This window comes from Cyanistes caeruleus, chromosome 1, assembly GCF_971803275.1.
Source record: "Cyanistes caeruleus chromosome 1, bCyaCae1.hap1.1, whole genome shotgun sequence".
Taxonomy (NCBI): domain Eukaryota; kingdom Metazoa; phylum Chordata; class Aves; order Passeriformes; family Paridae; genus Cyanistes; species Cyanistes caeruleus.
Genome location: NC_141701.1, coordinates 113,156,101 through 113,177,765, shown reverse-complemented (window position 1 = coordinate 113,177,765; position 21,665 = coordinate 113,156,101). Strand labels below are relative to the sequence as shown.

The 21,665-nt window shown below is 46.3% G+C and overlaps 1 protein-coding gene and 1 long non-coding RNA gene across 2 annotated transcripts; both read right to left on the bottom strand.

Moving 5' to 3' along the window:
* Window positions 1-551: 551 nt before the first annotated feature.
* Window positions 552-12,880, bottom strand: LOC147655833 (uncharacterized). The gene is made up of 3 exons (XR_015276507.1): window positions 12,615-12,880; window positions 11,367-11,438; window positions 552-2,131 (listed from the first exon to the last, which is right to left on the bottom strand). It is a non-coding gene; the product is annotated as an uncharacterized LOC147655833 (long non-coding RNA).
* Window positions 12,881-16,240: 3,360 nt separating this feature from the next.
* Window positions 16,241-21,124, bottom strand: EOMES (eomesodermin). The gene is made up of 6 exons (XM_086850945.1): window positions 20,234-21,124; window positions 19,702-19,856; window positions 19,357-19,478; window positions 18,754-18,912; window positions 18,598-18,659; window positions 16,241-18,051 (listed from the first exon to the last, which is right to left on the bottom strand). Exons 1-6 carry the CDS (start codon window positions 20,980-20,982, stop codon window positions 17,316-17,318), a joined length of 1,983 nt encoding a protein of 660 aa, XP_086707071.1. The 5' UTR covers window positions 20,983-21,124; the 3' UTR covers window positions 16,241-17,315.
* Between the last annotated feature and the right edge of the window lie 541 nt (window positions 21,125-21,665).

Below are 21,665 nucleotides of genomic sequence, written 5' to 3'. Positions count from 1 at the left end.
CAAAATTAATTAACTGGTTTTATGGCATACTCATTTCCTCTCTGTGACAGGGTCCTAACCTAGAAGAATTTTGTGTGCTTCAGTAAGTGAGAAGAAATGGCACTTCCAGCCAAATCTCACATTACCCACCTTAAGGGCTGGTGGTGGTACCTGCAGGTGCAATCAATATACCCAGGGAGGCAGATGGTGGGACATGCCAGAAGGACTGGAAGACAGGATGACAGCATTTTAATAGCTGAATTCTGCTCCTGTTTTTTTCATATGGACACTCTGGCACTCTATCTATTTTCTAGTCAGGATAACATCCTTCCCTCTTTCCCATTTCTCTGTTGCTTTCTGTGCAACTCAGTTTGTTTGCATTTCAACCTGTGCCAAGTCCTATTTTTTTTAACTTTTATTTGTGCAGTCCAATGGCCTCTATTGAGGAACTAGGTTTGAATGTTTCGATTTAATGTTAACATTCTTGCTCGCACAGTTCAGGACTTGGTATTACAATGATAATTTTCTTCCTTATCTGTCACTTATTCTCCCTACAATTTTGTCATGAATTATACTCCCAAAAGGGTAGCTATATTTTTAGAATGACCAAAAGGCATTTTATCAAATGAGTGGGACACATTCCTAAATTTTCTGTCACAGTTGAACTTATTTGCATAGGCAGGTATTTTTCTTGCCTTGTAATCTTGAAACAGTGCAGTCACAGCAGATTTTTGCTTTGCCATTTTCAAACTATAATGTGTCAAAACCCTCCTGGGTCTGTCCTGCTCACTTAGTCCTGATCACTGTGCCCTTTCTTCCCTTGAAGTTTTCTTCTTTTTTCCAATCAAAACGTGTTAACTCAATCTCCCTAATTTCAGAGGCAGATGAAGTGCAGCTGACAAGTTTGAGGTAGAGAAAGGAGGAAACGAGTTTTGGTCACAGATTTTTTGCTATCAAGTTGAAGTTCCACGCTTCAAAGACCCATCCTATTAATGTGGAGACAGAATCTAGCAAATCTGGGAGCTCCTCTCCATAGCAGGTCCTGTGGGCATCACCTCATCAGAAATAGTAAACGTTAATTTTCCAGCTGATGCCAAAGTAATAGCAGAATATAAAGCACATTTTAAGCTGAAAAAACCCAAGGGCTGTCCTTATATTTGCATTGTACCACACAACCAAACAAACTGCTGGTCAAAACACAGCTGCAAAAAGTCACAGCCAGAAGAGGATTTGTGCTCAGTTTCCTTCCCTCTCCAGGGGCCAGGTGTTGTGGAGACACCTCTGGAATCAGCCGCTGCTCACCAGCGCTCGCTCGCTCGCACAAGAGGGCACTGTAGCCACACACATCAGGGCACGGCTCCTCAGCCCAGCAGCTTGTTCACCCCAGCAGAGCCAGGCTTTGAACAACTCCTCCCTGAGTGAAGAGTCTTCTCTCACCCAGGCTGGCAGCAGCCACAGCACTGTAGGCTCGGGTGCACCTTGCACAGACAGGTAGAATGTGTCACTCTGGGGTAAAATATACCCTGCAGAGTTTATCCCAGTACCAAGTTTGAATAAAATTTTACTGTTATGGTTTACCTGCATCCCCAGGGATTTGAAGTCAGGGAAAATATTAGAAGCTCCTTTAAAAAGAATTTTAAATCCCAGTTTGTGCTAGCGAAGAAAACAGTCTGTGCTTGTTATAATGCGAATATTTATATTATATTAGCAAACAGAAACCTAGATATTCGTTCATGGGACAACCTAAAAAGAGCTCATGGCAGATTCAGGTGAAGGGTGGTAAAGACATATTGGAATGTCTGTGTATCTGTAAATCCTCAGGCCTCTTTATGCTTCCAAATAAATATTCTGTCTTCAGGATTAGAGCATTCAGAACTTCCACTAATTCAGATACAAGTAAGAAGCATGATATACCCCAAAATATCAGCCTACCACTAAGACAAGATGTCTATCAGAGTTAGATAACTTTAGGCTCCCCACACTTAATATATTCAGTTACATTTATAATAACGAATAACAAATAGCAAAAAGCTGAAATACTGATGTCCTATCTCAGTACCTGAAATGTTTGTAGCTCTAGAAACAAAGAAGTCTGTCACATTGAATTGCATTTATCTTCTGATTTGACTCAAGCACTCAGTGGACATGTAGGCTATTTAGGAAAAAAAAAAAGTTTAGGATGGGAAAAATTAAAAGATTAAAATAATATCTAAAGCCAACCACAAGATATATCAAAGAGTAAGACATAAGCAAATCCCACTGTTTTAGGCTGCAATGCAAAATGTAACCAAAAGTATGTATTCTATTATCATCTGTCAAAAGATGATGGGGCAGTGTTCTTTATCTCTTCCATGACCTCGTCCCTTCAGGAGGATATCTGCTGTTAATGGGCCATTGAGTCTCACTGCATGACTGATAAAATTACATCATAAAATTACATCAGCCCATTTCCTATTAAGTTGTAGGGGTTTCTTTTTGTTTCGTTTTGGTTTTGGTTTTTTTTTTATTTATTTACACATACTATTAAAGAACTGTTATTCCTACTGCCATATCTTTGCCTTAGAGCCCTTTAATTTCAAAACTATAATAATTCTGAAGGAGAGGGTTTATATTTTCCATTTCAAGGGAGGCTCCTGCCTTCCTTAGCAGATACCTGTCTTTTCAAACCAAGACACCCACTCGTGCTTTTAGAGTGCTTTTTCTTTGGCACTGATGACTAACAGAAGTGGCTTGAAAAGAATAAATCTCAGCAACATGGATTGAAGCTTCCAGTGGGGAAATCTGCAACCAAATTATTGCAATGCAAACCTGTAGAATTTAAGGGGTTCCTATAGGGAATCAGGACTAAACCACATCAAGTAAGTATTAAGCATAATAGTACAGAAAGAGTACAGGGAATCCTTAAAGCTGGTGTCTGGAAGCTCTCAGGAGAGCTATCACTCCAGAATCTGTCTTACTCTTACACTGTATTGCCTGCTCTAGGGACAGTTTCCTGCTCAAGGCAGACTCTTGGTCTAATGCCACATAACCTCTATGTTCCTATGCCCCACCTTGGCACACAAGAGCTCCTAACCACGCTGATCCTGAGAGATGAGCCAGCAAACCACATTAGGTCTTCAGCCTAGGTCGCTACGCCTTCTAAATGCTAACGCTCAAAGCACAAAATTTCCAAGTATTTTCCTGCTCTTAACACATTTCCTGTATCTCCCTCTCTTTCTCTACCACACTTTTTCCAACCCTACATTACTGAAAAAACCCGCAGCTCACCAGCCTGTCTCAGGTAAGGCTTTTTTATGCTGTCTTATCCTAGCAGACTCAGATTAAAAAAGGCAGCTTAAAAACCCATGGCTTCAGTAGCTGATATCAATTAAAATTTGCCAGGTCTCAGAACATCTAATAAATTCATATGCTGAATTTATTAGCAAGGTAATTAGAAAACTACCTAGTCTTACAAGTCATAGCCTCTCTCTTTCCTGTTGTGTCTTCTTTGTTTTTACACTTTTGTCTTCTGCTGTTGTTGTGATGCACAACAAAAAGCACAGCTAGTGCTCAGCACTTCACCTAATAACAAAACAGGTGATGCCATCTTTATGCCATATAAAAACCAACCAAAAACCTCAAGAACAAAACTGTCTTAGAAATAGAATTGCAGATTTTTTTAGTCTAAATCCTCTCTGTAGCTAATAAAAGGGAATTAGGGGGTATGGGTACAAACTTTGTTGATACTATGAATGTTCATCTCTCTCCATATCTTCAGAAGATTCAAAGTGATCATTATTTGCCACAGCATTTCATAGACCAATATCCCTGTTCCCAAAATGTCAGATAATAGTTATTTCTGTATGGTGACAGTGCCACATAAACTGCATGAGCTCTCAGAGCCCTTTATGTCAATAGAAAAATAACACAGCAGATGACATGGAAGCAGATGAGAATTTTTTAATTCTCAGCAAAGGCACAGCTGAAACCTGTATCTGGTGATCCACCCCTAGATTCCCTAGAAATCATCTCCCACCTTTCTTGTGTTCAGACACAGCCATAAATCTTTCCTACTTCCACAGAGATCACCTTTTGTGAATGTAAAAGCACTTTGCTGCACTCAGTGGTAGCATTAAAGAACAGAAGGCTTCCCTCTGAACTACTGCAAAAAATACAGGTAAGGTTTGAAAAGCTGTTTGTGTATAGCCAGTTCTAGCATTTGCTATGTACAAAGACAAAACAACTATAGTAAATTAATTCTACCAAGATCCTTTGCACTAACCACAGGAGCACTACAGGTGCATTTGTAAAGCCAAAGGGCATAGCACTAAAACAGAATAATCCCTTGTGACATACAAAAGCAGTGTCTGATTTGCTTCTGTCATCCAAAGATATTTGCTTGTAGCCTTGCGCTACCTAAATCTAAGGTGTTAATGTACTAGCCTGACTAAAGAAATCTCAGGAGTTGCTCACCCCAGGCAAAAGATATGCATCTTTTGGGGGGCCTACTATGCAATATAACACATGAAAGCTCTATTTTTAAGAGGAATAAGGCAGCGCCTCACGTAACATCTAAAGGAACAGATGTTTTTTCCTCCTTTTCAAGGCTAATTCTTCTCTTATTAGATTTGTAGGAAAAATAATCATGTTGTTCTTCCACCAACCATCCCCCACACCTAAATAAGACCTGCCAGAACAAAAATCCCAAATCCCCTCAAACCAACAACTCTCAGAGCCAATGCAACACTGGACCATAGCTCTCTGTTCAGATCCATTATAAAGAGCTACAATTTTGTGTTACTAACCTAGGGCCAAATTCAGCATGTTCTACTCATATTAACTTCAATAGTGATGCACAAATAAATAGCACTCAGTGAGATTTCTTCTAGTGCTACTTCTACTGGTAAGCACAACTTATCAGTGTGCAGACTGCCATATCTAGGCCTTTGTGACCCTGTCTCTCTTGGCAAGTCTGAAGGCACCCTACCTTTGGAAAGTCTCTGATTCCAGCCAACAATTCCAGAAACATCCCTACTTCTCTGGGAAAAGTTGTCTGACTTGTATCCTGCTCTGTCTTTCTCCTAACCACACTCCTTTGCCTTTCCCAAGCTGCATGTGAAAGACTGCATGCTAGATCATTGTGTGTGTACACACCCTTTGCATGTTCAGGAGCATTTCAAAAGGTCCATAAGCATAAAAGCATAAAAGCACACTCTGACAGGTGTTACATTTGCAATCAGAAATGCTGGAGAGGTGCAAGCCCAGAGAACAGGTCTGTAAACCTTGTATGGGTTACTGCATGGAAGCTGGAAATGGAGACTGTTATGTTTATGGAAGTCAGGCATACCCCTCAAGGCTGGCACCTGGAACCTTTCTCCACTCTGGGAGGTCTTCCTCCTAGGGCTGTCCTGTTTTGACTGACACAGTAATTCTTTCAATTTAGGAACAGCTCCACCGTTTGGAGATTGCTAACAACACATTACAGAGCAGAACATGAAACAAAGCAAGCTGGAACATCTTCAGCAGTGACAAACACACAGAGGCAGCAACTCCTGATGGGTCTGGAAGCGTCCAGCTCAAGTGCTGAAAGGAAGTCAGCTTCAAGAGCAGACATGGATAAATGGAATGCAACAGGAACCTAGATCCTGCACTAGGAAAGAAAATTCATATGCAACTCTTTCCCACTTCTTCCTGATGTGACTCTGTGCTGTGCTTTATGCTGCAGAACTGGACTTCATTTAGTGGAAATAAGCAAGGAGCTCTGATTTAACATTTAAAAGCTACAGCTCAAGGGCCAGGAAGCCAGAGAAGTGCTGACCACTTGATTTTTGCTGCAGTCAGTTCTTATTTTCTATGCCAGACCCCTACACCCTCTGCAGACCTACACTCTTACTTAGGGATTTATGTCCTACTTTTCAGGTTGGACATCAGGAGCACAGGCAAGGAAGATACCTGACTTACTCAGAAACAACTCCAAGAAAAGAATGAACCAGCTTCAGAGCTCAGCAGCTCAATGATTTTGTGTGATCCACAGAAAAAAGCAACAGATTGTCAGGACTGTACAAGAAACAAATAGGGCAATTCTCATTTGAAATGGAAGTGGTCAAAAGTGCCAGAATATTACATGGAAAGCTGACACAGGAACCAATGAGCCAGCTCCTACTGATCCATTTCAGTGAAAGTTTTGCTCTCATATAATGCTGCACTTAATAAACAGCAGTGAACCCAAGATGACATTTGCTCATGAGTGCTGTCAGAAGGCAGCAAGTTAAATATACTTTTACAGTTGTAGGCTGAGGTCATAAAACGAGACTCTGCCTCAAAAAAATCTACAACAGTACAAAACATTCAAAGTTATTTGATCTGAAGCATTTCAGACACTTTTGGAAAAAACTCTGAGTGAAAACCTGTTTAAATTCAGCCTGTCTAATCCCATAAGAAAGGTTATCGTATTCCGACATGGTAGCAGAATGTTTCTGTTTAAAAGACAGCAGGACTCCTGTTTTATTAATTATATTACATGGGGTTTTGTAGCAACTGCTGCAGCAGGCTATTGCACAGAAACTTCAATGGTATTTTCAGTACAGGTAATACAATAAATACATTTAATTACCTGACAGATTGGCACCACTCCTTAGAATTTTGACTCTTTTCAGCAATTTAAAACATTGATTCAAGAAGAGATTTTCTTGATACTAATTTTCTGATACTATATCATAATACAACTGATGGTGAGGTTGAAATGATTTATGGCATTCTATGAGTTTTCCACACAGTTGCAAAATAGAAACTGAAGGTGAGTTTTGCTTATTAATAATAATAGTAGCACTCAAAATTCCTACTGCATCAAACATACTTGTGGGAGTGATAATTCTGTGACTGAGGGTTAAGCATGACTTCCTAGCAGTCACCAACCCTTCTCCTTTAAAACTGAAATACAGTGTTTATAGACATAATTCCATAAAATGGTAACTCTGATTGAAGGGCAATTAACATCAGATTTTAAAAGGTGAGAGAATCATTTGACATAAATCACTATGTTTTCATGAAATATTTTTCCTTGATGAAAACTCTTCAGCTAAGTCTTGCAAGGTTCAGTTTTGAAAGGTCCTGGAGGGTGGTTGGAAAAAGCCTCTAAGATCATGAAGTCTAAGCCATTAACCATGCACCACTGTCATGATCACCACTAAATAATATCCCCAATGGTCATGTCTTTGCATTTGCTGAATAGCTCCAGGACAGTGATTCCACTCTGGGCAGCCTGTTCCAATGCCTGAGCACTTAGCAAAGACATTTTTCCCAATGACCAGTCTAAACTTCCTCTGGTGAAACTTGAAGCATTTTCCTCTAGTCCTATTGCCCATTATGTGGGACAAGAGACTGACCCCACACCTAGCTACAATTTCCTTTCAGGCAGTTGTAGAGAACAATAAGGTTTCCCTGAGCCTCATTTTCTCGAGGCTAAACAGCCACACCTTCCTCAGTTGCCCCTCATAAGATTTGTGTTCCAGGCCCATCACCATCTCTGTTGTCTTTTTCTGGACACACTCCAGCTCCATTCTTTCAGCAGGTTTTGTTTGATAATTATCACATCTTCACCCTGGCTCTGCAACTGACCTCCCTCAGTCATCTCAGATCTTCCTTCTGTACCTTCCTCTTCTCTGCTTCCAGTGCTCAGCAGTGCATGCCCTTCAATGCTGATCCAGGTTCCAAGTGTTCTCTTTCCCTTGTACACCCACCAGAGTCAGCCCTCCCTTTTTCTGCTACCCCATGAACTCCCAGCCTGCTGATCCAGGCTCTATCCTTGTGCAGGCTGCTGCTGAGCAGACAGAACTGGGTCCCCACACCAGACAGCAGAAGCACCCTAACACCAGCACACCAATTCAGAGAGCATCCATGCAAAACCCGCCTGCCAGGCCCTGTGAGGACTTATTCCATCTACCACTGCCTCCAGAAAGCAAGCTTCCCAGCACGGGAACTCGAGGTGATGCAGAGCTAAGGCCTGACACCTCAGGCAGGCCTCCCTGAAGGCTCAGAGCAGTAACAAACTCAGGGGCTGCTGGAGCATCTGCACTGCAATCAAACCAGTGCAACGAGAAACTAAAATGCCTTTAATATTCCCATTTACATGAAAGAGTGAAGAACAAGGCCCTGCTGAAAGAGGGGTGGGCACTCAAGGAGAGATAGGAGTGAGGAAAAGGCAGCTCCAAAAAGCAGCACTCACTCCTGAGGATCTGAAATCCCAGGGACTGCGGCAAAAGATCCCAGAGGAACCTAAAGAAAGTATTTGCAATCTGAAAATAAATGTAAAAAGGAGATTGCTTGGTGGCATCTCACAAGGATTATAGGATCACAGTAGGATACCTCACATGGCTGGATTGTTGCTAAGGATGAGTACAAGCTCCTGAGAAAAAACACGCTGGGAAGGTGAGGAATATGGATAATTTAGACCATGCAAAGGGCTGGTGGCAAGATATACTGCTTTGTTTTGAACAAGTGACAAGTGGGTCCAGACATGGGTGAGAGCCAGAGAACACTCCAACACTGATGACTTTGTACTAGGGGCCTGCCACAGGCCTCCTGATTGAGAGAAGTAGAAGCCTTTGTTTGAAAGCTGAAGGAAGCTCCATGAGCTGGTACTCCAGAGCTCTGGTCCCTACTAGTACTCAAGAGAACCACCCTGATATCTGCAGACAGGTGGGCAGAGACAACCCACACCTCCAGTCCGTGCTGATGGTCATTTCTTTGTGCACCTGACTGATGAGTCTGCTGGACTTCTTACAGTGAGATGTAAAGGGCAGCTGTAAGATTGTGACTAAAGCTCTGAGAAGTGAGAAGGACAATACAGTAGCAAACTGACACTGCAGAGCAGAATTCAGCTTAGTTCAGAGTTGTTCTTGGTTAGGATCCCATGGAAGGCTGCTGAGGAAGGGAAAGGAGAGCCTGTGAGAGCAGGCTGGTCTTCAAGAACAACCACCCCAAAGCATGAGAGCCCATTCCTGCATGCAGGAAGTCAAACAGGCTGCATTACTCTGTTCCCTGTTATCTCTTCCTATCTGATCCCCCCATTTCCTACAGCCATGGCACAGTGAGTGACTCTGCAATTATTTCCTTCTGGACACTCAAAAGGAACAGAAAAGCATGAAACATTTATCCCAACAGCCTGGGAAAACACTTTTTAATCTGAAGGAGAGAATTTTGTCTTTTTGAATGATAAATCTGCAATTTCATAATTCACAGTATCACAAAATGAGTTACTGTAAGGCTACACCAAAACCAGATCCTGCCCTCTCCACTGCCTCTGTTCATGTTGGGCCTTAGTTGAGCCAACCCAAGAACCCAACAGAATGCAATTGTCCTTTTCTCCTGGATGTGTTTTCTGCCAAGTCTGTAAAATGAACTGACTCACAGAGAAATTGGATGAGCCCCACAGCTGGTGCAAGGTAAGAAGTGGATGTGCAAGCCAAGCCTAGAAAGGAAATACTACAGAGAGATAGGGCCATATCTCTTTCCCACAGTAAGAGAAACCAAAATGAGCTCCATTCCCCCTCCCACGGATTCACTCTTCAGTAAAGATATGCCACAGGAGAGCTTTTAGTTACAATGTCATACCTGAGAGCTTTGGCCTATTAACCTCTGTAGCTCTTATGATAGAGGACATTGAAAGACACAAGAGAGTTAATCTGCTTATTGTCCAACAGGACTTTTTCCTAGGTGTAGTTATGGTCAATCTTTAAGCTTCTCTATAAAGGGTTTTTCACTCTTTATGTCGGCGATCTTTAAAGAGGATGGGCAGCCATTAGCACCTCTCAGCAGAACAATATGAAATATCAGCGGGGAGAATGATGCAGATCAAGCATGATGGATGTGAATAGGGTGGAGAAACAGTCTTCCTGCTGCTTTTGCTCTCCCTGTAACTCCTGGTTTGGAGAACACCCTACCAACAAGAAAATGTATCTGTGGTTCTGTTGTTTTGTTGGGGTTTTTTTGTTTTGTTTTGTTTTTTTTAATCTCCAGTCCCAGGGTAGGTTGAAAAAACATTAAAATGGTATTGTGTCTCATTTTGTATCCTTCATGCTTCTCTACGGAGACTAAATACAAGATAGAGAAGAGGGAGACACCTTAACCACTTATGCACCAAAAATACCTACAATCCAATCTAGCAGAAGTCAGCCATTGCCCCAGAGCTCAGAACAATCCCATCAATAGTTGTGGGATCTAATTTTTTAAGTCTGTGGTGAAATACTACACAATTTTTTGTTTGTTCATTTCTTGTGTAGTGTACTAGAGCCAAACCCACCCCTTGTTCCAAGCCAAATGTGAAGTGAAAAGCACCTTGCCATAGAGCATCCTTCCTGTGGCCCCAAGAGACACTGCCCTGAAACTCCTAATATATCAGCCCATTTCCAGGAGAGTGAAAGGCCCCTCTTCTAAGGCTTCTCAGTCAGTAAGAATGTCAGAAACAAGAAACCCACATGTTAAGCACAGAGCAGAAACCACATTCTGACTATTACACATGTTCCATTAGACTATGCAACGATTAAGCTTTTTGTGGTACTGCACAAACAGAGAGCTCATATTTGCTGATACCTATAGGAATGGCTGTCTCTTCCCATGGCTGGAATAAGGAAATTGCTAGAAACCTAACAACAAAGGATCCACAAGGTAAACGGCAGAACAAGTGGATGCCCATGGACAGCTGTTTTGGGGTATGAGAGGTGCTCTAAATCTACATTTCACCATATGCCCAGAGATGCCTAAATGCTGTGGCTGTACCACTGTGGCATCTCCACCTCATCCAAAAGTCCTTTCACCATTTTCCAGACAAGAGTGTTTATACCAGCCTGCTTAAATGTTTTTGAAGTTCAGTACCTAAACTGGCCAGGTCACCATCCAGACATTCACTGCCATGTGCTGTAATTGTGTGGTGAGGGGTGGTATGGAAAGGGGGAAAAAACACAATCACAAATATTGCTGCTTAAACTGCTGAAAGCACCCACCAACACCCCTGACAGGAATATACAAGTTTTTCATTCTTACATTCAGCTCAACTTCTTCTTTCTGCTCAGTGCCAGCATGAGAATTTCTGCTGCTGCACAGTGAACTAAAGTAGACAATTGCTGTGTCTGAAAAATAACCCTGATGTTCTCTACCCTATCCCAACAGCAGGCATTTCCAGAGTTTTGTTATGCACATATAATTTAAGCAGATGAAGTAGAGAAATGTGTTGCATATTTGAAACAGAGATGTACAATGCAGATTTATCTGCTGTTCAGGATCATTACTGGCACAAACTTTAGGAACTTAATTTTTCCTCTGAGTAAAAGTAAGATTACTCAAATGTCACAGATTTTGTCAATTTTTTTTTTCTGGATCAAAGATATTTCCCCTCAAAACACTAAATTTACCTGATAGTTCCTCTCAAATAATGCTGCAAAGGAGCTGCAATACAAAGGCAGCAGAGCTGAATCCTGCCTTCACTGAAAGAAGTAACAAAAGAGTTGGGTTAAACATAATCTTGCAATATACAACACAAAGTTAATGGCAAATAAGTTAATCAAGGCTCACCTGGCTACACAGGTGAGGCTTTGTCTGTCCTATCTGGAGTAAGAGATAGGATAAAATTTACATGCTCTTGTGAATAGCTCCTCAAAAGTCATCTTTGCATTGACATATCCTCTGCAGTGTCAGTTTAACAGGTCTGCTTGTTAAAATCATACCTTCATCAGGGCAGGAATTTCTTGTTATAATATTTCTACTTGCCATGTGAAGTGAGGAGAGAAAGCAGTAAAATTTCTGTTGAGAATATTGAGAACTTATCACTAAAAACAAGCACACTCTAATATATTGCCAAACTATTGTTTCCTAATAGAGGTTGTTTTCTTCCTCAGAGGAAGTTTGCAACTATGCCAAGCAATTTACAAAAACTACATTGCTTTGTGGACAAATGGAACTGTAACTACTCCATGAAGTTTAAGGATGTATGCCCTACCCACACCACAGAAACCTAACCCTGCCCCAAGAAAACCAGGGATCATAACAGAACAGACCCCTTTGCCCTCCTACTGTGTACATATAAAATGATAGTTCAGAGGAACCTTGATGTGAAGTTTCATTTTCAAACCTGCTAAAATGATACTACTTTATGGGGTCCATACTTTAGCAGTGCCTACTTCATCCACAAGAGTCCTTCTATAACTGGTAAAACTGCAGAGCTCAGACTTCAGCAGAAGAGAATATGGACTTACATGGAGCTCCTAATACAGATTTGTTAATGGATGTCCCACTCCACACATCCTTTCCTCTTTTACACACCCCACAGAAAGAGAACCGATCTTTTTTTTTTTTCTTTTTTTTTTTTTCTTTTTTTTTTGGGGGGGGTGGGGTGGTCTTTCTTTCTGTGGAGAACATTCCAGGAAGAAAGAAATCACTTTGCTTTTTTGCCTGAGCTTGATGATAAAAGACATGTGACTTTGGAAAAGCTCTAAAAACACCTGATCAGATTTGGGTCTCAGGCACTCAAAGAAGTCTGACAGTGAGAAGATGAAGAATACAGGCTGCTTTTCGAGCTTTAAACATCATTATACAAATTCAGGTATTCATTAATTTATTTTAGTGGTATATGCCAAAAAGTGGCATGCACTAGGAAAACACACCTGCTCGATGCCTTCCCCAAAAGCAAGATGGATGAAGAGCAGTCAGCCGGGGTTTAGTGCTGTCACAAGAGCCACATCATCTGAAGCCCTGTCCCATCCATCTTCTCAGATCATCTTTTGAGGGCCACTGGTCAAAGCAGCTTGGAAGTTAACCCCTTTGCTAATAAACATCAGCAAGAAAACAGTTCTCTATGGCAGGTGGGAACTAAATAGCACACAACAGATAGGAAAATCAATTTTGCTCTGCAGTCTGGAACTGAGCTAACAGCCAAAGCTAGGGTGTGAGAAGGATTCTTCTTCCAGAAGCAGAGACTTCCTGCACCTGATTAACATCATTCACAGGTGGAAACTCTCTGCAGGCAGGTAGTTCCCCCTGTGACTAAAGTTAGGCCTTTATTTTCACTCACCAGGATCAGAACTGTAGATTTACCCCCTTTCCACCCAGCACTCCCTGTGTTTATGCAGTCCTTCAGGGCAGGCAAATCACACAGCACTCCACCTCTCCTGTATTTCCCCTTCCTCTGCTGCATTTTATCTGACTGTGAAATGAAAATGGGGGAGAGGGCGGCAGGTTAGAGGAAAGCCTGCAGAGGATTCCTCCTCCCCAGATTAGGATTTAATTGTATTCCTGGTGAGTCCCTTCTGGTTGCACTCGGTCTTTCAGATGAATGTTTCATCAATATGATTAGGATCACATCCCTCAGTCTCCTCTATTTACTCAATCGGTTGTGACAGCTCAGAGTATAGTACTCCCTAAAGGAAATATTAGATACCACCCTATCTTTTTATTCAAATCATATTTTGCACTCCACTCTTTCAGGCTAATGTCATTCTCTCCTGGATTACATATCTGTGATACCCAGAAAGCACTAAAATCCTTCCAATAAGGATTAGATTAATATTTATATTAGCCACACTCATATTATTATGATCACGGCTATGAAGATCTGGGGAAAATGATGAGTGGGCTACAGAGCTCAGGGGGCTGGGGAATTGGGCTTGGATGTATAAAAAATGGTAGGGCAGTAAAAAAATATTATTATTAATAATAAAAGTAATAATGTTATTATTAATAATAATATAATGTAGTAATAAAAGTCACAAATTCATGGGGTGGGCGGGCATGAGGGAAGTGCCGGTGGGCCCCATCTCCCTCGCCTCATTCCCCCCGCCTCCACTTTCTACCCAGAGCCGAGACCCCACAGCTGTCCACCGCCGACTCTCCCGGCACGGCTGCCCGGTGTTCCCCTTGGGAAGGGGAATTTCTGAAGCAGAACGGTGCCGCAGGAGCCATCGGGGCCCTGTTCCCCCTTCGGCGGCCGCCGCCCCAGAGGCGACCCAGCGCGGGGCTGCCAAAATAACCTTTCCCGGGACGGCCCCTCCGTTAACGCCGCGCTCCCCTCACAGGGGAGGAGGTGGGAACAAGCCAGCAGGTGTTAAAAAGGCGGCGTTGAGGAAGGTGGGAGCGGAAATTCAGACCGAAAGTAAAACCCCATCTCATTACTCGAAGAGAAAACACCGAAAAATATCTTCTCCTTCTTCCCAGGAGCGCTGAGGTGGCTGCCCTGAGGAGGAAGGAGCCCTTTCTCCAGAGAGGGTCGGGGCGGTGCCGTCGGAAGAAAGTTTCGGGGTCGTTTCTTTTTCCCCCCTGGGTGTGAAGAGGCAGCGATACGGTTTGGGGCGAGCAGCGGGAGATGAAGTTTCGTTGGAAAATAATTACCAGAGGGTTGTTCTCGGGGTGCCAGGTCTGCTTTAACGAAAACACCCCCAGAGCCCAGAGTCTTCGGCGAGGAATGGCCTCAAAGCATCGGAGGAGCCCGTCTCCGCTGCTTCTATTGCCCCGCCGGGCGCTAGTGCTGTTTAAAGATCAGATTTACGCACCCAGAGCACCGAACCGCGCCCTCGGTTCAAGCGAGGGAACATCCCAGGAGCTGCACACTCTCGGGGAGCGGCCCCAGCGTGCGGATCCCGGCTTCACGGGGCCGGCGGGGGAAAGGAGCCGAGCCCCCGGCCCGGGCAGAGCCTTTGCCCCGCCGGCAGCCGCCGAGGTTCGGATTCTCCCTGACCCAAAACCAAGTTTTCCCCTCTTCATCGGGCAGGGCTCGCACTCCACCGTAGCGGTGTAAACAACTATTATTTATTTCTTTATTTCTCTCTGGACCCGCCGTGCCCGTCCAGCTGACGTTTCAAACTCGCACGGCTTCGTGCCAGAGCCTCGGAAGTGGCGGGGACGGGACGCGCTCCTTGCAGCGCTCGCTGCCAGGCCGAGGTGCTGCCGCGTTTCCCGGCACACGCCCGCCTCACCCGGGGGGCTGCCGAGGAAGGGACACTCACCCTCGGGGTGTCCCCCTCCCTCCCAAGCAGCGAGAAAAAGCCGCCGAGGCGAGGTGGGGCTCTCCGCCCGCAGCCCGCTGTTGGCGGTAGCAAATCACATTACGAAGCAAAGTGCAGGGGTAGTTAACTTTATCTTCTGTTAATGTAAACAAATAAAAACCGTTCAGTTCCTTGATCTTTATTTAAATCTGGTGTTGTTTATCAGTGTCATCCTATGAAGATTAATTAGATACCTTTATTCACAATTTGGCGTCTGACACCCCATTTTAGGAATGCATTATAATCACAAGGTGTTAATTGGGGCCAGCCAGGCACTTACGTTTCTATTAAACAGTGTGAGGACTTGTCACAAGTATTAAGTTCTTTTTTCACCGTGCCGTGCAAAAATATACAGCTTTTAATAACGCAGCGCGGCGGAATCGTGCTGTGTGCTCGGTGTTTGCCGGGCGGGCGGGGACGGGCGGCACGCCGCCACCGCAGCCCCCGGCTGGGGACGGGGAACAGCCCTGCCCGGGGGCTTCTCCGGGAGGGGGTGGCCCCACTGGAAAACAAAAATTTAAAAAAGGAAAAGTAAAATTAAGGAATAATATTCTCCGTCCCCCGTTTCTTAAATATTGTCGCAAGTCCCCGTTCTATTCCAGTTGGGGTCCTGGGGCAGAGGAAGAGCTGACAGCACAGCTTGCCCCCGCGGAGAGCCGGAGCGCCGCCCCGAGAGGCGAAGAGTTGATGGAAATCTCCTCGGGCACCCGCCGCGCCCCGCTGCGGAGGAGGGGGAGCCCCTGCCGCTGCGCCCCGATAGCAGTGCCTCCACCCGGGACAGCCCCGGCCTGAGCCCCGGCCTTGTTTTGTTTGCAGCCGGGAATCGTTAACAGCCTAATCCCATTACTGCCTGCATATCCTCAGGAAAGGTCCCGCTGCCGCGGGAGCTGGGATTCAATCGCTCTGCCAAAAGCTTCCCCCTCAGATAAGCGGGGAGTTTCTTGCCTTGTTCCGGGAAGCGGAGGGGGTGAGAAGGGGGCGGCGGGCGCAGCCGGGCTGGGGTCACAATTCGCTGTCCGGGCCGCGCTCGCACCGCGCCTGTCGCAGAGGTGGGGAGGGGGGGTGGCAGGGGACAAGAGACTTAAAAAAAAAAAAAAAAAAAGTAAGGAAAAAACCCACAAAGTGCAACAGATTAAGGTTAGTAAGGCTGAAAGGATTTAGAGACAGCAGACAACTAAAGCCCTAGGACTGTGCTCCCTTCTCCAATGTGGGGACACCTAGAAGAGGCAAAGATGAGGCACAACCTTACCCTCTTATGTCTGGCACCATCACATTTATTAAAAATTATTACTATGTACATAGAAAAAAAACTAAAACAAGTTTCTTGGAAGAGGAAAAAGTTTGTGGGCGAGTTGTTCTGGGGCTGATCAGTTTAAAATGGCTGAAAGTATAGGCAAGGATGGGTAAAGTTACATCACTTCCAATTTTATACAGGGCAGCTGAAAAAGTCACTTTACATACACATAAATAGAAATCTTCTTTTGCAATGCTTCATATGTTAAGTCTGATTAACCAAAAAAAAAAATTTTAAGAAAAATGAAAAAGCCTTTTGAACTTCAAAACACCACCGGATGTCCTTCCAACTGAACAGCTATAGGTCAACTATTTATACATTATTCCACAATATTCTACAGTGTACCTAGACAAAACACAACTGTACACTTTGTTTTTCGCCACCTCAATAAAGGTTAGGCTTTTGGAATGGAGGCAGGGGTTTTTTAATGCAAGTTCTAAGCTAAGAAAAGTCAGATTTGGTCATTGTAATCCTGTTGTTGGCAACAAGACCTTCAAGTCAAAATCCTGCCTGGCAAGCAGGCCTTATTTTGGCACTTTCTGCCAAAAAAAAAAGCTGTAGCTGAGTGGATGGGTTGAAAAAAACATCTCAGTTTAAAGCAGAACATAGCATTTGTGCAGTTCCCTGGCAAACCAGTTCCCCTTTTATCAAGAAGGGAAGAAAATTAAATTTGGGATCCCACCCCCTCTTTTCCTTGCTCAGGAGTGCATAGATTTGATCAGGCCTCTGAGCCAACCCAAATTGTACACTTTAGTGTCTCAAATAAATACACCACATATTTAGACACTAGAGTTCTTACAGCTCCTGCATATGGCTCCTCCTAAACAAGGGGAAGAATTCTCCCATGGTTTGCTATTTCCCTACTTTGTTACCTGCAACAGTCAAAAAGCTTTGGCACCTTCTTTAGAATTGCACACAACAACTCAAGGTGGAAGGCAAAGAGTCTTTTTGGCAATTGTAATGCAAAAAAACCCAAGGCCACCCTGAAAAAAAAATAATTAAAAAATCAGCCAATTGGAATAAAAAAAGATGCTTTAAGAACTAGTATAGAATGCATAGTAGCCCATGCCTTTTGAAGTGTCTTTGCTATAGTCCTCAGCATTAATGTCCTCACATTTCATTGTCGGGGAATTTTCATTGCTGGAAGTGCTAGGGGAAAGGCGTCTTCTCTTACAAGCACCTGTGTAGACCCCAGAATCATTTGAATCTAGAGACTTTATAGAAGGTGGAGTCTCTATCCAGGACGAGCCAATTTCTTCTTTCACCTTGTCCTTGGAAAGCTGGTCTTCAGTGAATCCCGGAGGACTCGTTCTTGAGGTCCAAGTTAGTCCTGTTGTCATTTTTCGCTGGTAAGAGCCCCTGCTCCCCCAGCCTGCCACGGATGGAAATGTCGGGTCAGGGTAGTATCCCAGAGCGTGGGATGTCTGAAGGGGGAGGGATTTAATGCCATAAGGAAGCAAGGTGCTATGAGAATACTCCGTCTCATAGGAGTTCATGTCCAGTTTGTTGGCACTGGGCTGCTGCACGGGCGTCACAAACCACCGCTGAGGAGAGCTGGCCACCTCCTCGTTCGGCTGTGGGGACAGCAGGCCATTTGTCTGAGGGACAGCTCTCTCACCGTTGTAAAAGCGGGCTGGGGGCAGGTTGTTGACAAACTGTTCTTGGAAGAATGGCTGCATACTGTATCGGGCGCCAGGGACGATCTGGTGGGATCTAGGAGAATCCGTGGGAGATGGAGTTAATCTGTCATTTTCGGAAGCTGTGTACATGCTACAACATAAAAGAGAAATAGTGTTTTTCTTTACAATTCCAGTATGACAGTAACACAACACTAAAACACAAAGAAACTAGATATTTCTTAATTAGAATCATAACTATATTTAATTGGCTGGATATTTTTTAAGCTGATTTAGCAGGCACTTTTCCTAAACCACTGTAAATTTTCTATTACTGCTGCAAGCAATAGCACAAGTGAAGGCAAAAAGCAATTATTAGGCAAGTCTTTTGCTGACAATTTAAAGAAGCTGCCTGCTCTGTGGAGACATCCAATATACTGCTGCCAGTGAAATCTGCAGGCCAGCTGGGTTCTGCCAGTATAAGTTTCCTACCAATATTCAGAAGCCAACAGAAAGGCAGGTCACCTAGACAATACACTATTCAGATTCTTTAATATATGCAAAAGTGCCAGCAGAAGAAGTACTGGTGATGAATAACTGAATTAGTGTCTAAAAGGAAAAACCCTTCCACAAGCATTTCAGGCCAGAATCGTGCCTCCTAGACTGACACATCTGCAAAAGAAGACAGAGGTGTACTTACGAGTCATAATTGTCTCTGAAGCCTTTTGCAAAAGGATTATGGTCAATTTTGAGCTGTGTAATCTAAAAGTGAAAGCAGAATATATTAGGATGTGATTCTGAGCCCACAAGTTAATAAATTTTATTCTTTATTGCAATTTTATACATTCATGCTTACATCAGTGTTTTGATATGCTGTAACTGCTATGAACTGCGTTTCAGGGAAAATAAACGTTTGAGTCTTTGAGGAATCATTCAGATCTTCAACACCATCTTCAGTCACTTCCACAATGTGAAGTCGGGGTTGGTACTTGTGTAGGGACTGAAGTACTATCATCTAAAAGAAACCGTGAAAGAGACAACATCTTTAGGTAAACTGCTTGTAACATTAAAAGACCTATATTACAGAATGACCTTTTCTTCATGTAAATTGTAATCTCTTGGTTTAGAAGTGAAGCAGTTTTAACTGTTATCAGGAGCTGAGTCACAGCTTGCAGTCCTGTTTCACCAAGAGCTATCTGTTACCCTCCCACTTTTTGAACAACTCCAGGGGATCAATATATTGTCTAAAACAAAAGAAATTCACACATCATATTTCCAACATTTTCAACTATTCATACGGAGGAACAAAGAAAACAAGCTCCATGACCCAGCTCAAGAGGGGAACGACTCACAAGCAGAGTGATTTAGCGACTTGATGAAATGCTGTAAAAGCCCCAAAACCCCAGAGCTCCCCCGCTGAGCCACCAAGAGCCCTTCAAGCCTCCCTCTCCCTCCTTACCTGCGCGTTGTTGTTGTTAGCGCCTTTATTGTTCGTGAGCTTCAGCTTCCCGAAAGAAATCTCCTGCCTCATCCAGTGAGCCCCGGTGTTTGGCGACTCAGGATGAACGTAGACCTTGTTGCCTGCGGAAAGACAAGCCAGTGAAACGCCGGCCGGGCAGGGGCTTTGTTCCGCCGCCCGTGCAGCCCCTCCGCTCCCCGATGGCCCAAAAAGAGTCGCAGGACGACCTTAAAAGCATGCCTGGTCCCTCAGCAGGATGCCGGGTGTGGGGAAGACCCTGAAGGGGGAGGGGGGGAGGAACCGGGAGCCCTTTCCGAGAAACTGACCCGCGGAACCCGCACCCACCTTGCATGTTGTTGTCGGCCTTGCCGCAGGTCACCCACTTGCCCCCCTGGAAACGCCAGTGGTTGGGGTCCGCCAGCACCACCTCCACGAAGACGTTGTAGTGGGCCGTGGGGTTGAGGCCGGTGATGTTGAAGCTCAGGAAGGGAAACATTCTCCTAGGGAAAGGAGGAAAACCACAAGGCATGCTGAGACGGGCCGGGGGAGGGGGCGCGGGCCCCGGCGGATGCTGTAGGCGGCCGTGGGGTGCGCCCCGTCCGTGCCGGCATCGAAGCGGCTGCGGAAGCAAGCGGCGAGCCCCAGCCGACCCCCGCCTTATCTCCCGGCCACCGTGTGTGGGGAAACAGGGGAGTCGCTTCTCGGGGAGAGCATCCCGGGGCACCACCGGCGGAGAGAGGGCGCACTTCCGTCCCGGGGGAGCGGGCAAGCACCACCCGACAGGGAGCGTCCCCCCGGGGCTACCTCCTCCGCCCTCCCCATTCCCGACCACCATACCACTTCCCTCCGTTTCCACCATCCCCCTGCGTCCGCTTACCGGCCTTGCTTGGTGATGATCATCTCCGTCTGATGCCGGTGGAACTTGAGCCAGAGAGGCCGGTTGCAAAGAAAGACCTGAGCCCGCATCCCCGGGCCGGCGGCCGGCACCCCCAGCGCGCCGAGGCCTCCGCAGGAGCCCGACGCCGGCGGATAAGGGCCGTAGAGGGCTCCGCCGCCCGTCGACTGCCCGTACTGGTACCCGCCTCCGCCTCCGAACTGCGCTCGGCCGCCGGGCGGGCACACGGCGCCCGCGAAGCCGCCCGGGGACAGCACGGAGCCGTAGGGGTAGCGCGGCCCGCCGGGCGGCTGATAGACGGCGCCGTGCTGCGCCGCCGGCGGGTACGGGAACAGGGCGCAGGGCCCCCCCAGGTCGGCGGCGGGCGGTCCGGGGGACTGCAGGTAGTAGCGCTCGGGGCTCAGGCTGTCCATGGAGTAGCGGGCGGCGGCGGCCGGGGGCAGCTCCTCGTCCCCGCATGGGGTGGCTTTGCGGCCGTCCGGCTTGGGGGCGGCGAAGGGCGGCTCGACGGTCTCCGCCTCGCCCAGGATGGCGGGGGCCGCCCCAAACTTCTTAGGCATCTTGTCCAGGTCGAGGCGCTGCGGCGATCCCGGACCGGGCGGCCCGCGGGAGCCGCCGGGAGCGCCCGTCCCGGCTCCAGCGGCTCCACCGCGCCCGCCGCCCTCCAGCGGGTAGAAGGGGGCGCCCGGCAGTGCCCCTGCCGCCGTCAGCAGCGGCTCACCCAGCTGCATCCTGGATGGGCGGTGCGTTCGAGCTCCCACTCAATCCTGAGTCGACCCCGACCCGTGGCCACGCAGGGCTACGCTTCGGCAGCGCTCCGCCGAGGCGATTTTATACTGGCGCGCCCGGCTCCTCGGGCCGCCGGGGAGGGGCTTGCGCCGGGCTGCCTCATCATCGCCCTCCACCCCCGCCGGCCCATTGGCTGGGCCGAATAACACTAATTTAATTAGACAGCTACTAATTGGAACAAGTCACCTGTGACTTTGGTGTGCACCCCGTCCTCTTCCATGGCCCCCCCTTCCCGCAGCCGGCTACCCGGGGGGCTCTGGCCCGCTCCGTGCCCCCGCGTCGCTCAGACTGAGGGGAGCTCCCTCATCACCCCACGGTGGCTGCGGAGGAGAGCCCGGCTTCCCCTCTTCCGAATAAAAGACCTCTTGCTGAGGTGGGACCGTCCTACCGCTCGGGCGCGTAAGGAAGAATCTCCGGCGCTGAGCGAGGGATGGGGACGAAATGGAGAGGTTTGGGTGGGAAAGGCGACACTCGTCAGGTAGGGAGGGCGGCGATCAACCGGGCCGCTGACACAAGGCGGGGGACGCTGGGCCCTCGCAACCTCCCCGCCGGCCGCCTCTCCGTTCAAACAATTCGGCTTGTGTCTCTGCTGAGCCCTTCCTCCCTCTCCGCTCCCTGAGCAGCA

Bases quoted from the DNA above. Each gene is read 5' to 3' on its own strand.
- EOMES (XM_086850945.1), bottom strand. From the start codon at position 20,982: ATGCAGCTGGGTGAGCCGCTGCTGACGGCGGCAGGGGCACTGCCGGGC. The intron at 19,479-19,701 runs GTGGGTGCGGGT...GTCTTTCCGCAG, and splicing joins GGCCGACAACAACATGCAAG to GCAACAAGGTCTACGTTCAT. The intron at 18,052-18,597 runs GTAAGTACACCT...TTTATGTTGTAG, and splicing joins TTCAGAGACAATTATGACTC to CATGTACACAGCTTCCGAAA.